Source organism: Pelophylax lessonae (assembly GCF_965119305.1).
Source record: "Pelophylax lessonae genome assembly, chromosome: 6".
Classification (NCBI taxonomy): domain Eukaryota; kingdom Metazoa; phylum Chordata; class Amphibia; order Anura; family Ranidae; genus Pelophylax; species Pelophylax lessonae.
In genome coordinates, this window is record NC_138773.1 from 88,642,004 (window position 1) to 88,660,934 (window position 18,931).

Consider the following 18,931-nt stretch of genomic DNA (forward strand, 5'->3'; position numbering starts at 1 on the left):
TTATTTCTTTTGAGAATATTTTCCTTTTTTTTTTCTTTACTCACTTGCTAGCTAGTGTTCAGGGAAGTATTTTCTTGATCTACAAGCAACGATGCTGGCTGGGGCTTCAAACTGGATAATCTAGATCCTTATGGTCGCCCCCCAGTCTGGCCTACGAGCATGAGCAGGTTATAGTTCCGACCTAGGCCTAGCCACGACGTTGCCCCTTTTGAAGTCAAGTCGTGAATTGGTTTTCTCCGGGTACAAGATCGAATTCTGGTCCCGGCCAGGGGACAGGTTCTTTCATTCGAATCTTCACCTGTCTCCAGAGCGTTTGATGGTTCTGCGGGAGGCTGTGCGAGATCTGGCTCAAGGGGCGATTGTGCCGGTTCCTTCCGCAGGAATGCTCTCAATGTTTCTATTTAAACCTGTTCACTGTGCCCAGAAAGTAGGGCAAAGTGCATCCAATCCTGGACCTCAAGACTCTGAACCGCTTTATGCGGGTGCAGAAGTTTCGATTTGAGTCAGTATCGCCTGATATATGCCTTCCCCCCTCTCGTTCTCCTGCCGAGGTTTCTTTTCAGGGTGGCGATGGAAGGCATTCTGGTCGTTCTGGGGCACCAGACTGGTCTCAGCGGTCTTGGTACATAGAACTGGTAAAAATGGTCGTGGATCCTCCATGGCGTATCCCTCTGCGGGAAGACCTATCTCAAGGACCGATCTTCCATCCTGCTTTACGGTCGCTGGCCTTAATGGTTTGGCTGTTGAAAGCAAGGTGTTGAGGGATAGAGTTCTCTCTGATTCGGTGATTCCTACGCTTTTGAAGGCCAGGAAGTCGACATCTAGGAAGATCTATCATCGTACATGGTGTAAATCGCTGCAGTTGCACCCTTGCTTGTTCTCTATAGCTAGGGTTTTGGCCTTTTTTACAAAAAGTGGTTGAGCAGCGATTGGTGTTGGGCACTATCAAGGGCCAGGTGTCAGCCTTGGCTATCTACTTCCAATGTCCATTGGCTACTAATGTTTTGATTCGCACTTTCATTCAGGGGGTAGGTCATCTGGCTCCTCCGTGAAGATCCCTGTTACCGCCGTGGGATCTTAATTCAGTTTTGTCTTAGTTACATAGTGAGGTTGAAAAAAGACACCAGTCCATCCAGTTCAACCTACGATGTGTGTGTGTGTTTGCTGCTAACCGTACATTGTATACCACTGTATGTTGTGGTCTTTAGGTGCCCATCTAATAGTTTTTTGAAACTATCAATGCTCCCTGCTGATACCACTGCTTGTGGAAGAGAATTCCACATCCTTACTGCTCTTACAGTGAAGAACACCCTGCGTATTTTAATGTTAAACCGCCTTTCCTCTAGTCTTAGTGAGTGGCCACGTGTCTTATTGTATTTCCTTTCTCTGAATAGTTTTCTCCATATGCTAGGGTTGCTAGTACAATATTTGTACATTGATATCAAATCGTCTCTTCTCCAGAGAGAATAGGTTCAGTGCTTGTAGTCTGTCCTCATAGCTGATGTCCTCCATTCCCCTAATTATTTTTGTTGCCCTTCTCTGGACTTTCTCCAGTTCCAGCACATCCTTCCTGAGGACCGGTGCCCAGAACTGGACAGCATACTCCAGATGTGGCCGGACCAGAGTCTTGTAGAGTGGTAGAATTTCTTTATTTCTGGAGTGAATCCCCTTTTTTATACATCCCAGTATTCTGTTGGCTTTGCTTGCAGCGGCTTGGCATTGCATGCCACTGCCAAGCCTGTTGTCTACCAGTACCCCCAGGTCCTTTTCCATCCTAGACTCACCCAGAGGTTCCCCCCTAGTGAGTAGCTTGCTTTCTGGTTTCTGGCACCCAGGTGCATTACTTTACATTTTTCAACATTAAACCTCATCTGCCATGTAGTTGCCCACTCCATTATTTTGTTCAGGTCTGCTTGTAAGGTTTCCACATCCTGCCCAGAAGATATTGGCATGCTTAGTTTAGTATCATCCGCAAATACTGAGATTTTACTCGATATCCCCTCCTCTAGATCATTTATGAATAAATTAAACAGGATTGGCCCCAGGACAGAACCCTGGGGGACCCCGTTTTCCACACCCACCCAATCTGTGTACTCCCCATTAATCACCACCCTTTGCACTCTCCCCTGGAGCCAGTTCTCTATCCAGGTACTCACCTTATGGTCCATACCTACCTTCCTTAGTTTGAACAGTAAGCGTTTGTGGGGAACGGTGTCAAAGGCCTTTGCGAAGTCCAGGTACACCACATCCACAGGCTTACCTTTATCCAGGTGGCAGCTCACTTCATCATAGAAGGTTAATAGATTGGTTTGGCAAGAACGATTTTTCATGAATCCATGCTGATTACTACAAATAATACCATTTTCATTACTAAAGTCTTGTATGTGGTCCCTTAACATCCCCTCCAAAATCTTCAGATGTTAGGCTGACCGGCCTATAGTTACCCAGGATATATCTCGGCCCCTTTTTAAATGTTGGTACCACGTTGGCTTTTTTCCAATCAGCTGGCACCATACCCGTCTGTAAACTATCCTTAAAGATCAAGAATACGGGTCTGGCAATCACCTGGCTGAGCTCTTTAAGAACCCTCGGGTGCAAGCCATCCGGTCCGGTGATTTATTTATGTTAAGTTTCTCTAGTTTAGTTTTAAGTCTATCTTCTGTTAGCCATGGCGGTATTTCCTAAGGTGTGTTGTTTAGTTTGGCCTTACAAGCTGGGTTAGTGTAGCCCCCTGATTCTTTTGTGAAGACTGAAGAGAAGAAATTATTTAACACTACCGCCTTTTCCCTGTCCTCTGTGGCCAAAACTCCCTTATCGTCTTTTATGGGGCCAATGTGTTCTGGCCTCGCTTTCTTACTGTTTATATACTTAAAGAATTTATTGGGGTTCTTTTTACTCTCTTCCGATATATATCTCTCGTGTTCTATTTTAGCCGCCCTTATTTCGTCTTTACATTTCTTATTACACTCTTTGTAAAGCTTGAATGCTGCCAATGACCCCTCAGCCTTGTATTTTTTGAAGGCCTTTCCTTTAGCATTAAGATGCATTTTTATGTTGGAGTTTAGCCACCCAGGGTTTAGTTTTGCTCTCTTAAATTTATTTCCCTTTGGAATACACTGGTCAATCCCTTTGTTAAGTATGCTTTTGAAGCACTCCCATTTTTTCTCTGTGTTCTTTGATCCAAGGGTTCTATCCCATTTGATATTTTCTAGCAGAGAGCGCGGTTTTGGGAAATTGGCTCTTTTGAAATTCAGTGTCCTTATATTATCCTTGTGTTTACTATTATTATAATTAATACTGAAACTAATTGACCTATGGTCACTGTTTCCTAAGTTGTCCTGTATTTCTATATCCGTGAGCAGGTCTGTATTGTTGGTTATCAGTAGGTCAAGTACCGCATTGTTTCTTGTCGGAGCATTCACCATCTGACCCATGAAATTGTCCTGCAAAACATTTAGGAACTGCCGAGCCTTGGCTGAATGCGCGGTTCCTTCTGCCCAGTCTTTATCTGGATAATTAAAGTCCCCCATTATAATGACATTTCCCATCCTTGCTGCCAATCCTATCTGTAAAAGAAGGTCCGCCTCCCCCTCCTCCCTCAGGTTGGGGGGCCTATAGCATACGCCCAATATTACCTTCCCCACATTGCCTTCCCTTTGAAGTTCTACCCATAGGGATTCTGCCTCATCCATAGCTTCATTATTAATATCATCCCTCATATTTACATGTATACTGTTCTTAATATACAGACATACCCCTCCCCCTTTTTTACCTTCTCTATCTCTGCAATAAAGGGAATACGCCTGAATGGTCACCATCCAGTCATGAGAGCTGTCAAACCAAGTCTGTTATCCCCACAAAATTTAAGTCCTCCTCAAACATCAGCAGCTCCAGCCTGCCTGTCTGTTCTTCAAAAGCCTCCTTTTGAGAATATTACGGAGATTTCTCTGCTTTTTTTTGTCACAGAAGGTTACCTTGCTAGTGGCTATCACTTCTGCTCACAGTCTCTGAGTTGGCGGCGTTGTCCCGTCATTCACCTTATTTGGTGGTCCACAGGGATAAAGTGGTCTTCCGACCTTATCCGTCTTTTCTCCCTAAGGTGGTGTCGGATTTTCACCTTAATGAAGACATTGTGTTGCCTTCCTTACGTCCTAAGCCTAAACATCCCAAAGAAGTTGCCTTGCACCCTCTGGATGTGGTTCGGGGCGATAAGGGTTTATCTGACAGTTACCGAATCCTTCAGGAAGTCGGACTCTCTCTTTGTTTTTACGGACAGTCCTCGCAAGAGTTTGGCTGTGTCCGCTGCTACCATTTTGAGATGAATCAGGCAGACGGTTGTTTAGGCTTATTCACTCAAGGGTCAGGTTCCTCCTTTCCCTGTGAAGGCACATTCTACTAGAGCGCTGAATGCCTCTTGGGCTTTTCGCCACCAGGCCTCTGTTATACAAGTTTGTAAGGCAGCGACTTGGTCGTCTTTGCACACCTTTACCAAATTTTACGAGGTGAATTTGTTGGCCTCTTTGGATGCCTCTTTTGGGCACAAGGTTTTGCAGGCTGCTGTTTCATAAGAGATTGTTTTTTTATTATTCTCTTAGGGGTCATAGCCCGGATGAGCTCCTGTTTGGTTGAGCTCCATGTTGCCCGGTTGGCTAGGTTTAGCCTCTTGGAGTCGACGTTACTGTCTGGTTGCGTTTTTCCCACCCCTCATGCCTGTACTGCTTTGGGACGTCCCACTCTGCTCATGAAGATGAGGCTGCGTCTGTTGATGGACGATAAAGAAAATAAGAGAATTAGAATATGATGTGCAATCAGATAGCAGCAGTCCGAGCACATGCAGGGGAAAGTTTAAAGTGCCACATCCCTAATATACTGAATATGGAGTGGTTGGGGAGGCAAGGACTTTAACGGCACCAAAGTAATAAAAAACAATTTTATTTATAAATTCTTAAAGGGTTTTTACAATGAAGTATAAACATTTAGCCTCAAACAAGGCATTAATAAATCACCATATCAGTGGGGCTGATTAGTAACTAGTACAAGATAACAGACTATAAATAGCTATTGATAACAAATGTGAGTGGATACATCACATCAGAGAGATCTTGTAAAGGGTGACAGAGGATGAAACTGCTGTCCATCAAGATCGGTTGATGCTGTATTCAAATATTCACATTGCTCATATTCACATTGCTCGACATGTTTCGCTACAATAGCTTCATCTGGAGCTATATTTAAGGTATTCTGTATAGTGCTGTAGATTTTAAAAAATGGTGTAATAACGCAGGGTAGGACTAACAAGGAGGGTGACGTAGACAGATACAGGAGCAGGCAAGGTATGCAACAGTACAAAACTTTCTCCTCATGGAAGAATGCATCTAAGATTTAGTAGGTGCTTAACAGGCCATCCAGCCAGCAACGAAAAATATGTAAGGGAACCTAGCACAGACTAAATATCCAACCGGATAGTAGGAACGTGCATAGACTCCTGCAGAACGACGTACACCCTCCCCGAATGGGGAAGGGAGTTCCGGCCTTAAAATCGATTTTGGGCCATCCGCTTGCTGAGGGCAACCTAAAAAAGAAACTGGCGATTTTTTCTTTTTTGGTCACTTACCTTATTATAGAAGAAAATATGTCAAATGGAAAGCTGCGCTAAAAAATGATACACTGAAAATTATAAATGAACAATGATTCAGATTTTCTTAGTCATGCAAATAGTCCAGGCAGATAACACAGATTATGCCTATAGGTTCAAATAGGATAGTCCAAAATAGAAGATTCCAAAGTGCAGATGCAGAGTTGATAAATCCACCACCAGAGATCACTCTATCAGCCGCAGTGAAGCATGCTAGGGATATGCGCTTACCAGATGGAAAAAGAATGATCGCATTGTACACACTCTAGATAGCCTAGAAGCCAATTCCAATGTGAGACTCCTCTCCTGACCGGGTCCTGTTGATTACAGGAATCCGCAGCGTCCAACAAGAAAAACACCAGCCACCTCGTCCAAATCAATAATCAAGCAAGTATATGCAAGAAAAGAAGGGGCCACAATAGTGCAGATGGTCTATACAGTTTTAATTAGGTAGACAGAAAGAAATACACTCACGATTTCATGGTAAAATAAGCGCTTGTCAACACATTCAAAAGCCGCCGCCGCCCGACTTCCGGATACATAGTAGTGACATCAGCACGCCTTCCCTACGCACGTTTCGTCACAATTGACGTCTTCCTGGGGATGCGGGCGGTGCGCTAAGTCACCACTTATGTATCGTAAGAGGCATCCGCCCCTTCCGGAAGTTACGGAGGCGATCGGCACCATATTGGACCCTGGAAGGCCCTAACCAATTGGATAAGAGGAGCATTCACATAGCGGCCGCAGCATCTAAATCAATAGAAACCGCGGGCGCCAACTTTAATCGTGGAAATGCCCAATCAATAGAATACTAAAAACCAATTAATATACACAATAAATAAACGAAGGTGAAAATAAAAATAAAATCCAGCCAGAGTTGCCTCCAAAGGGATCTGCTTATATAATGAAAGCCTGCCAACTTAATATCAGCCGAATCTAACAGCTGAGCTATATGTATACATGTAATAAGTATCTGTGGACAAACATAAAGGTTATCCACCCATATCACTTAATCTATAATGCAGACAAAAAATTGGCAAATGAATGTTAAAACACCACAACACAATGTTGCAAATGGTCTCAAAAAGATTATAAAAAATATATAATAAATATAAAAAATATATATAATGTATAAGAGACTTGACCACCGAAAGTGGCTCTAAATCAAATTGGTCACAGAGCCTAAATGGATACAACTCACTCTGGATAAAGAGTATAAAAACACCAGCAAATATAAAAATATTTCAGAAATCACAAATATCTAAATATGGATATAAAAATATGGTAAAAATTAGCAGCAAAGACACAAATTAAGAGTTATCTATAAAGGCATTTACATCCATGTCTATATTCAAACCAAATGGGCTGAAACATTTGTTCCTGTAAATCCAGGACATCTCCAACTTGGAGAGTCCCCTAACAAAGGGTTCCCCCCTCCAATGCGGAACAAACTTATCGATCGCCATAAATATAGTGTTGTGGGGGTCCTTATTATGTTTTAACCGATAATGGTTGGACACGGAATGTTTTCTAAACCCTTTTTTGATGTTAGCTATGTGCTTGTTACATCTAATATATAGGGGTCTCTTAGTCCTCCCTATATATTGCAAGCCACAAGGGCATTGCAAAAGATAAACTACACCAGTCGTGGAGCAGGAAATAAAGGGTTTGATTGCAAATGTAATGCCTGTACTCGTGGACAAAAATTCCTTAATGTTTCTCTTTTTGCACTTATTAACCGAACAGGTCTGGCAGCGGTTGCATCTGTAGTAACCTGTGAGTTGGTTAAAAAAAGTAGGTTTAGGCTCAGGGGGATTCAGGACATTAGGAGCTAGTCTATGCCTTAAGGTGGAAGCCCCTCTAAATATTACTCTCGGTTTCTCTGGTAACACATCAGATAAAAGACGGTCACTCTTGAGAATATGCCAATGCCTGCGAATAATGTTTTTAATACTCTTATGCTGCGTTGAAAAAGTAGTGATAAAGGGGGCATTGAAAGGGGCGTTCGTAGTTTTAGGGCGAACTGCGGTGGGAAGCATACTAGATCTGTCCATCTTGTCGACTTCCTCAAGCGTGCTCATAAGGAAAGAACTATCATAGCCCTTGTCGATGAACCTACTAGTAAGGACTTTGGCCTGTCTCTCAAAATCCACTTCATTAGTACAATTTCTCTTGATTCTCATATATTGTCCCTTAGGGACAGCACGAAGCCATGGAGCATGATGGCAGCTGTCAGTAGGGATATATGAGTTCCGATCCGTCAAAATAATTATTGGTGATAAACTTATTTTCGTCGCGCATAATAGTCAGATCGAGAAAATTGATGGATACTTGACTGGCTTCAAAACTCAACTGTATACCTCTGTCATTCCGGTTGAGTTCCTCCATGAAGAGCTCCAAGTCAGACCTAGACCCATTCCAAAGGAGGAGGACGTCATCAATGTACCTGGCCCAGAGCATACATTTTAATAGAAGAAAATATACTCACCCTCCTTCCACTTCCTCCCTCTGCGGCCGCGGCCCGCGCCGTCACTTCCGGTTTGCCATCACTCCCAGGAATCAATGCGCCGGCACTGGCCCCGCTCGTCACTTCCGGTGCAGGCGCAGCATTCACTGCTAAACAGCTTCTATGCATGCCCAGAAGCTGTGCAGGGATGCCGCGCCTGCACCAGAAGTGACGAGCGGGTTCGGTGCAGTGCATTGTGGGACTCCGACGTCACCGAAGAGGACACGAAGAGGGACGCTGCGGCTTCAGCTGCCCACACCTGAGATGGCAGCGCTTGAGAAGAAATTTTCAAGGTAAGTATTTCTTCTTACAGGTAAGTGCGACCCGGGACAGTTTGAAGGCTATCCATTATGGAATGTACTAGCCCTGACTGTCCCGGGGGTATTTTTAGCTCAAATTGACCCCCAAGGTCGGGAACTCCGCTTTAAGCCTACAAAGTAAACAGATGAGACTACTAAAGATCATGTGACATCAAAATAGGTTATTTAAGTACTTTCACTTTTGTTTGCCATCAGTCCAATCAGATTCAGCTGACATGTGCTAGGCTTTTTAAAGCACTTTTTAAGTTTTGGATTATTTAGAAAGATTATTGGACTTCTGTATTATTCTTCCAGGATGGAAAATAGTGGACTATGGTGCAGTAGATTTTAATCTTGCTCTATTGTGTTTTGGTGCTAATAATATTATTAGTAATATATATTTTTTACTTGTATTAACTGAATCAAAATATATTTGCTGGCAGTGAATAAAATGTTTGTTCAGGCAATATGCTACTTATCTTTTTAATTTTATTTTAAAAGCAGCTTCAGGACCCTCCTAGGTCCCTATAGATTGCTTGAATTCGTGCAGAATAGGCCAAAATTCCAGCCTTGGGTGGCCCTGCAAGCACCTGACACTCTTTTTTTTTCCATCAGATACATTTAGCTATTCCTCCTATTTGGGTATACCTTAAAAACTGCTTGAAAAAAATAGTTTCTTTGCTTTAATGTTTTAACTCCTACTAGCGCCTTTTTTCCTTTTCCTTATTGTAGGGAGCTGTTGAATGCACACAAAGATAACCTTGGCACAGTGGTCAAGTTTGTGATTTTTAATGAGCTTTCCAACGCTAGGAACCCCAACAACATGCAGATCCTGTATACGGTATTACAACACAGCTCCGAGCTGGCACCAAAGGTAACTTTCTTATTAGTCAAATTAACAGAATTTGGGAATAAACAGCTCACAGCTTGAAATGTCTTTTGCTTTCCTTAGTTCTTGGCTATGGTGTTCCAAGACTTGCTTACCAATAAAGAGGATTATCTACGAGCATCGCGTGCCTTACTACGGGAGATCATCAAACAGACCAAACATGAAATAAACTTCCAGGCGTTTTGTCTGGGTTTAATGCAGGAGAGGAAGGAGGCGCAATACGCAGACATGGAGTTTAAGGTATTGTGTTTATTCTGTAACTTCTTATGTTTTTAAATAAGACTATTGTTTAACAGTCCTTATTTGCTGTTTAATCATGTTATAACACAAAATTCAGAAAAAGAAACCCCTCTTGTTCTACAGTCAAAAGACCAGAAGTGCTATGTCATATCAGCAGTTTCTGTGTGTTATGTGCAAATGTGCAGCTGCCCAAGGACCAAGAATTGCTTGGCTCTGTCCTTTTTAATACATTGCGATTCTGGCTAGAGCTGTGCATACTTAAAAAAAAAAAAAAAAAAAAAAAAAAAAAAAAACACACAAATTGCTCAAATTAGATGGCCTTCTAGTTCCAGAAACAAGCTAGTGAATGAGGATGCTTAGTGAGTACCAGTACTGTTTGGCCTGAATGTCCTGTAACAATCAGGTTTTCTGCTGTTGATCTTAAAAAGAACAGGTCAGAGCTAGGATTAAACACACGTAATATTTAGTGTTTTGTTATACTTCAAGATTAAGATTTATCTATATAGCATGTCTAAGGCTCCCATTTACACTAGTGTGATTTCTCTTACACCTGCCATCATGCTGCAACAATTAGCATTATTATGCTGCAGAAATCTCCCTCCACTAAGTGTGGATGCAGCCTTTATAACTGTGGACAGCTTAAGCTGCTGCCTGTTCGCTTTCTGGACATGCACACACACTTACACACTGTACACATTGCACCACTGTTTGCCTGCACATTTCTCCCCTTAATGAATACTCATGGATTTCTGCAGTCTCCTGTTAAATCCGCACTCATCCAACCCCCTCCAGCTTTGCAGCACTCATAGGCTCTTCTATGACTCACCCCTCCACCTTTGCTGCCAAACTCTCTCACAGTGAGAGAGCGAGCTGTGCATGATGTCATTAGCCTAGGCTTTTTACCAGAAGAGGAAGAGGGCTGTATTAAGGTATTTACTGGCTTAAAAATAATGTTTTACTATCCAAAGATTAGAAAATTGAATAGATGGAATGATGAAAAAATGACCGAAGAGCTGCGTTAAGGGGGAACATGTAGCATGTTCCAGCTCCTGCCATGTCTTCCCCCCCCCCCCAATCCCCACCTCGGTGTGACAGCAGGCAAGGGATATTTTCGCCGCAACCACTGTCACTACTCCTAAACACTGCAGCAGTGTGGGACTCTGCCCACACAGTTTCCTTTTGAATTCCTTTGAATTAATATACTACAACTACTGTCAGCCACTGCTGCTGATGGCTTGGAGTTCTGAAGTAACTGAGGGCACTGATGAGAGCCGTAGTTTATCCATAAGCCCTGTAGCTTTGTAACTGGCAGCCCGTATGCAGGTACAGGCTGAAAGCTGTAGAAGCCTGACAATGTACCCCTGATCCACTGATCATGGGTGCAATGGTTTCCTGAAAAAATATGTGCATTTATAATTTCTTTATCATTCATTGACGGACGCAGCCTCTGATGCATATCAGTAGGGTTATACTGCCCCCTACAGGGGTAGGACACTAGACAGAAAAAAAAGTTCTGGCTACGCCTATGGGCAGTCCCAGAGGGTACACCCTCTCGCTTCCTTCATAGGATGTCAGTTTTAATCTGTCTAGTCAGGAGTAAGGACCTAGTTCCCTGCTGGGATCTCTGGGTCCTGGCAAAGTTTTTTTCTAGATCGTTTTTTTTTTAGTTAGCTTTTTTCCTTATTTTTTCCTGTGAGATCTACAAGCAACTATGCTGGATCTTGGCGACGGGCTGGATGTAAAGATCCAGTGGTAACCCCAGCCGGCCAATGAGCGTGCGCAGACCTTAGCTCCGCGCTGTGTCGGCCGTGACATAGTCCCACTGGACGGGGACTGGCCCTGCGAGTTAAACGTCTCGCCAGGTCGCAGACGACTGAGTCTAGGCCCGAGTTGCAGCATTCCTATTTGGCCAACAGCCCCTCCCCCCCTCCCCACTTTGGCAGGGAAGGGTTCTGTAAGTAGATGGCGCCCGCCTGTTCCAGTATGGTGAGTAAATGTTCCCCCTTCTTCCCCTGGCGGGTTTTGGGGTGGACATGGGCACTTCCCTGGGACGGTCAGACCCTCACAATCCCAGGTTCCCCTATGTCCTCTCACGCACCCCACACCTACCTGCCCCCCCTCCACTATTGGGGGCTATTGGGCCTACCCCCGGGAGCTGGGACAACGCGGCAGGCCGCATGTGGGGGGGGTCTCTACCTGTAACTTTAGGGCCCACCTTCCAATCGATCCCGTTCTGGAGTCTGGGGGGTCCACAGGAGGGTCCTCAGTTACTCTGCAGGTCGCACGGGCCACCATTTTGTTGTAGCCTCATGTGCTGAGGAGATCACGGCCATCTTGGTACACCCAGCACGACCATTTTGCGGTAGTTTTTTCTAATAAGAATCAGGGTGGGAGTTCCTGGAGGTGTTTTTTGTGGGGGGAGCCCCTCCCTATACCCTGGGCTGCTCTTCAGATCCTACCCTTTTTTGGATCGAGATTGCTGCTGACACATGCTGTGCAGCCGTTCTGGGCCTCCTGGTGCATCTTTGGTACAGTGAGTCTGGGGGTCTCTCAGTGCGCTTTGCCTGAACTCAGGGGGGAGCTGTGCGCGGTGGGACGCTTTAAATAAAAAAAAATAAAATTATTTTTTGTGTCCCTTTTTTTTCAACTTTGGCTGACGGGTTCTCCTGATGCAACATGGACCCTACAGATCATATGTCATCATCTGAGCTCCTCAAGGAGTCTGCAGGGCCTTCCGGACCCCAGCTGTCTACAGATGCCATTTCGGCGATCTTGGAATCGTTTGTCCTGGGTGGAGGTGGCCTTTAAAGGGCGAGGTTTCAGATTCTGAGTCTGACTCAGCCACCGCAGAAGCATGTCTCCGTGCCAGCGACCCTGGTCTGTTAAACAAAAGTCTTGGTTCTCCAGACCTGCGGACAAAACCTCCTCGGCCTGAAGGTGCGCCCCTCACCCGTATCTGGGGTGGGGGAACTTCTTTGCCGGTTCCCAGACTTGTGGCTATCCCGGATACCTGACAAATGGGTTCAGGTGGTTATACGGTCCAGTTTTTCCCTTCCAATGTGCGACTGTCCCCAGATCGCTTGCTGGCGCTGGAGCTGGTGCTCTCTGGGGCAGTTCAGGACCTGGTTCAACAGGGGGTAATAGTTCTGGTTCCGTGTGCGGAACATTTTCAGGGCTTTTATTCAAACCTGTTCACGGTTCCCAGGAAGAAAGGCAATGTGCGTCCAATCCTGGACCTGAAAGCACTAAATTGTTTCATTTGAGCTCAAAAATTCCAAATGGAATTGGTTCGCATGGTGGTGGCCTCCCTACATCAGGCGGATTTCCTGGCCTCCATAGACATCAAAGATGCCTACCATCACATCCCAATCTGTGCAGGACACCAACGGTTTCTCTGTTTTGCTGTGGGAGAGGATCAATATCCGTTTGTGGCAGTGCCCTTTGGTCTCGCCTCCGCTCCTCGTGTCTTCACAAAGGTGTTGGCTCCGATCCTGGCGCTCTTGTGGCAGCGGGGGATATCGGTCCATGCGGAGTCTCCTATGGTGCTGGAAACAAATTTGGAAATCACCATGAGAACTCTGGAGGAGTTGGGGTGGATTCTGAACCTTCAGAAGTCGTCTTTGGTCCCTTCCATGAGACTGGACTACCTGGGCCTGACTTTGGAATCGTCCTCAGCCAGAGGGTTTCTTCCTCCGGAAAAAACTCCAGACTGCGGTTCAGCTGTTGCTGTCCAGCAAATGGTCATCCCTTTGGACTTGTATGAGAGTCCTGGGACTGATGGTGTCATCCTTCGAGGTGGTCCCCTTCGCTCTATTCCACTCGAGGATCCTCCAGAAGGAAATCCTTCTGAGATGGAGCAAGAATCCAAATTCTCTGAACATACAGATCCACCTGAGCCGGGTGACCAAGAAGTCCCTAGTCTGGTGACTTTGGTCCCTGATGCTCAAGCAAGGAAAATCCTTCCTCCCTATATATTGGACAATTGTCATTACGGATGCAAGTCTGTCCGGGTGGGGGTGGAGTTCTCGGGAGGTTATCTGCTCAGGGAGTCTGGTCCCTGGAGGGAATCCAGGTTACCGATCAATGTTCTGAAGCTGAGAGCGATCCGGCTTTGCCTAGTTCACTGGACGGAGTACCTGCAGGGTTACCCAGTGCGCATTCAATCGGACAATGCCACGGCCGTGGCTTATGTCAATCTCCAAAAGTGTCCTTGCGGCCTTGGAAGTGGCAGGCATCCTTCGTTTGGGCGGAACGCTTTTGTTCTAGCTCTCTCCGCTGTTCATATTCCAGGAGTGGAAAATTGGCAGGTGGATTACCTCTGTCGACAAGCTTTGGATGCAGGGGAATGGTCCCTCCATCCGGAGGTGTTCCAGCGGTTGGGGCACTCCAGATGTAGATCTGTTGGCGCCTCGGGTCAACAGAAAAGTACAGAGGTTTGTGGCCCGCTCACAGGACCCTCTGGCAGAAGTGCTGGTGGCCCCGTGGGGTCAGTATCAGCTGATGTATGCCTTTCCTCCTCTCAACTTCTTCGCAGGTTCGAAGCAGAAGGGACTCTGGTCATTCTTGTGGCTCCGGACTTGCCTCGCCGAGCTTGGTACGCCGACCTGGTTAAGCTAGTCGCAGAAGCTCCTTGGAGACTTCCTCTCGGAGCATTTACTTTGTCAAGGGCCAATCTTCCACCCTGCTTTACGGTCGCTGGCTTTGACGGCTTGGCTGTTGAAAGCCAGGTGCTGAAGGACAGGGGATTGTCTCCTTCAGTGATTCTTACTCTGCTTAAAGCGAGGAAAGCGACTTCTAGGAAGATTTATCATCGTACGTGGAAGTCTTATATTGGGTGGTGTGAGTCTCTTGGGGCTCCCCCTCGCTCTTACTCAGTGGCTTGGATATTGGTTTTCCTTCAACGGGGAGTTGATCAAAAGTTGGCCTTGAGTACTATCAAGGGTCAAGTTTCGGCCTTGGCAATTTTGTTCCAAAGGCCGTTGGCCACCCATTCCCTGGTGCGTAACTTCATCCAGGGGGTGCAACACTTGGAACCTTCGGTGCAGCCTCCGTTGCCACCTTGGGACTTTCATTTGGTGCTGTCTGTTTTTCAGAAACCACCTTTTGAAAGTATTCAGAAGATTCCCCTACTTACCTTATCCCAGAAGGTGGCCTTCTTGGTGGCTATTACTTCTCTGCGCTGGGTGTCAGAACTGGCGGCGTTGTCCTGTTGTTCTCCCTATCTGGTGGTTCACAGGGATTAAGTGTTTTTTCATTCGGATCCGTCCTTCCTTCCGAAGGTGGTTTCAAGTTTTCATTTAAATGAGGACATTGTGTTACCTTGTTTGTGCCCTAAGCCAAAACATCCTAAGGAATTCACACTGCAAACTTGGATGTGGTTCGGGCAATCAGGGTGTACTTGGCGACTACTGAGTCTTAGCAAAAGTCAGATTTGCTCTTTGTACTCACGGATGGTCCAAGGAAAGGGCTGCCTGCGTCTGCTGTGACTATTTCCAGATGGATCAGACAGACAATTGTGCAGGCTTATTTAATTAAGGGTCAGATTCCACCTTTTTCCTGTTAAGGCGCATTCTACTCGGGCGCCTAGTGCTTCCTGGGCTCTTCGCCATCAGCCATCTGTGTTTCAGGTTTGCAAGGTGGCTACCTGGTCGTCTGTTCACACCTTTACCAAATTTTGTAAGGTGGATGTGCTGACATCTGGAGATGCCTCTTTTGGCCGCAAAGTTTTGCAGGCTGCTGTTTAGGGGGCATTTTGGCCTTCCCTGAGGGTGTTCTCTGTTTGTTTCAGGTGGGCCTCATCTTTTTTTCTGAAGAGTCCTATGTTGCCTGGTTGGTTATGTTTAGCTTTGGGGACTTGTTTTTTTCTGCTGTTCCCACCCTTCATTTTATGGCACTCCTTTGGGACGTCTCTACTGATATGCTTTAGAGACTACGTCCGTCAATAAACGATAGAGAAAACTGGATTTTTTACTTACCGTGAAATCCTTTTCTCTTAAGTTCATTGACGGATGCAGTACCCATCCCTCTATTTTGAGTTGGGTTGGTATTACTTCTCTGACACTGCTTTGATACAAAACTGACATCCTATACAGGAACAGAGAGGGTGTACCCTCTGGGACTGCCCATAGGCATAGCCAGAACTTTTTTTTCCTGTCTAGTTCTCCTGTAGGGGGCAGTATAACCCTACTGATAAGCATCAGAGACTGCATCCGTCAATGAACTTAAGAGAAAAGGATTTTACGGTAAGTCAAAAATCCAGTTTTTTTCTTAAGCGGTGAGCTTTTCCTTTAACAACCAGTCTCCTCTCCTACAAAAAAGCAGGAAGCTTGAAAACCCGTTCAAAAAAAAGTATATAAAAACATGCTACATAAATGCACCAAAAAAACATGATTATTCAGCAGGACAAGTATAAACCTAGGCTAAGAAGTTTGACAGGTTCTGCCCTTTAAAGTTTTTGAGGTTACATACTATCTCCTAGCTTGTGCATGTATGGATAACATCCAGCAGAAGAGCCCATAGTTAAAATGTGTCAACCCCCAAAAACAAAAATTGCAATCTACAACAGCTTACAAGTGGTGAGTACATTATTTTTTCTTTTTCAGTCTCCTTTTCTTTTACTTTTTTTTAACTGGTGATCCTGCCAGTAACACACTTCTTGTTTTAGGGCTACAATGATCACTCTTCACTGTTCTATATCTATTGAGGACCAGTGTTGTCCCTCTAGGAAAAGACTGCAATATCCCTCCCTCCTCCTTTTCTCCATAACCTAGAGAGGGGGTTCTGTAGTCCTCTGAGATAACTGGTTAATGTAACTGATAACAGTCAGCACAAGCAGAGTACACAGGAAGTTATCTGCTGACAAGGCTAGAAGGATCAACTGCTATTTGCAGTTTTTGGACAGATATAAGAGAATGCTTTTGGTTTCAGTGTCTGGAACCAATCATCTCCAAAACAGTGGCTGTTTTGGAGGTGATTGGTTCCATTGTCTTTGCATGTGTGCAACTACCATATGTTTGTGAGTACAATGTATGTTGCTTTTTTTGGATTTTAATCAACCTTTTTAGTGATACTGCACAAAGTCAGTGCGCCCTTCTCTTGTTGTCTTTCAAGGTATACACCCACTCTCAGCTATAGACACTCAGTTTTTCTTCTGTCTAGTCAGGAGTAAGGATCTAGTTCCTTGCTGGAATCTCTGGTCCTGGCAATTTTTTTCTTTTTAAATGCAATTTTTTTTCCTTTTTTTTTATTATTTTGTTCCGGTGATCTACAATCAAGTGCCGGACTGGGCGACGAACTGAATAATCCAGATCTTTAGGGTCCTCCCAGCGAACGAGTTCAGGCCACGACATAGCCCCACTGGAAGGGGGCTGGCCTGCGAAGTTAAACGCTTCACTAAGGTGCATACGAACTGGCTTCGTCCTGAGTCGCAGCGTTTCCTCCTGGCCTACAGAACCCACATTACGAAGGAGAGGTGTCCTGTCCAGAGCGGTGCCCACCCTGTTCCTGGTGTGATAAGTAGCTGTTCCCCCTTTACCCTTGGAGGGTTTTGGAGTGGATGTGGGCCCCTCCCTGGGATGCTGGGACCCCTGGGTTCCCCCCTCCTCCCCAAAACCTTTAAAAATTCGGTGGTCACTGTGGGTCTTTCGGCAGCAACTCCACCCAGCCCCCCTTAAGAGCATGTGGGTCCACAAAGGTTTTCACTCAGGCTACAAGATTGAGTTTGGTCTTATCCTCCGAAAAGGTTCTTCCCTTCCAACCTGCACTTGTTCCCAGATTACGGGGTCTCTTTGGGGCGGGGCAAGACTTGTTACCTCAAAGGTAATTATCTGTTTCTGACTTCGGAACGTTTTCAGGGGTTTATATATTAACCTCTTTATGTTCCCCAGGAAGGGAAGGCAAGGTACGTCCAATTCTGGACCTCAAGGCGCTAAACTGCTTTTTTTGAGTACAGAAGTTCCACACGGAGTCCATTCACACGGTGGTGGCATCCCTACATCAGGGGCATTTCTTCTCGCTCACTTCTATCAACATGAAGGACGCCTACCTGCACATTCTAATATGTGCTGGTCACCAGCGCTTCCTCTGTTTTGCCGTGGGCGGGGAGTAATATCAGTTTGTGGCGTTGACCTTGGTCTCGCCTTTGTTCCTTGGGTCTTCATAAGAGTGTTTGCCCCAGGGCTAGCATTGTTTGAGTCAGCGGGGATCACGGTACTGGGGTGCCTGGACGATCTTCTGTGAGCGGAGTCTCCGACTGCTCTGAGGGCCAACTGGAGAATGCTCTGCAAACTCTGAGTGAGTTTAGTTGGTTTCTGAACCTTCAGGAGTCTGCTTTGGTTCTGTCCATAAAAACTGGACTGTCTGGGTCTGACTTGGGACTCGGCCTCAGCCGGAGGGTTTCTTCCTCTGGTAAAACTCTAGACATTGCAGGAGGCAATTCAGCTTCCGCTGTTCAGCAAACGGTCGTCCTTCCCGGCTTGCATGTGGGTGTTGGGCCTCATGGTGTCCACCCTCCAGTTGGTCTGTTTACACAATTCCACACAAGATCTCTGCTAAGGAGATTCTGGTAAAATGGGACAGGATCCACGATCTCTATAGGTGGCTTCATTCCCCGGCACTTCGGGGAAAATCCTTTCTCCTCCTGTACTAGAGGGTTGTCACCATCGATGGCAGCCTGTCCGGGTGGGAAGGCATCCTCAGCACAGACGTGCTCAGGGGGTCTGGACTCTAGGAGAGTCCAGACTGCCGATTAATGTACTGGAACTCAGAGTGATCAGACTTTGTCTGGCTCATTGGACAATTGGTCTTAAGGGGTGTACGCAACAAATTAATTCGGACAATGCCACAGCCATGGTCTATGTCAATCACCAAGGGGGCACAAGAAGTGTCCTGGCGGCTCGAAAAGGAGCCGGTATTCTAAGGTGGGCTGACCAATTCATTCCAGCCTCTCAAACTTCTGCCATGAGTTCTGTGCAGGCTTCAGGCAGAAGGGAGTCCCGTCATTCTAGTGTCTCCAGACTGGCATCGCTGGTTTTGGTACATTGATCTGGTACGGCTGGTCGCCGATGCTCCTTGGGGACTTCCTCTCAGAGAGGGTCTGCTGTCCCAAAGACCAGTCTTCCATCCAGCTTTAGAGTCACTGGCTTTGACGGCTTGGGTGTGGAACATCAGGTGCTGAAGGGTGGAGGTTTGTCTGAATTGGTGATTCCTACGCTGTTAAAAGCTAGGAAATCTATTTCTAGGAAGATCTACCATCGTATGTGGAAGACGTACATTGCTCGGTGTTAGTCTCTCGGGGGTTCATCCTCGCTCCTTCTCTGTGTATCCGATCTTAACCTTCCTTTAACAAGGGGTTGAACAGAAAT

At 45.7% G+C, this 18,931-nt stretch overlaps 1 protein-coding gene across 1 annotated transcript in view; it reads left to right on the plus strand.

The window, feature by feature from the left end:
• INTS1 (integrator complex subunit 1) overlaps positions 1-18,931 on the plus strand; it is a 385,650-nt gene that overhangs the window by 53,374 nt on the left and 313,345 nt on the right. The window contains exons 10-11 of the mRNA XM_082260644.1: positions 9,173-9,314; positions 9,393-9,569. Of these exons, the coding sequence (XP_082116770.1) occupies positions 9,173-9,314; positions 9,393-9,569 (319 nt within the window). The remainder of the gene's footprint in view (positions 1-9,172; positions 9,315-9,392; positions 9,570-18,931) is intronic.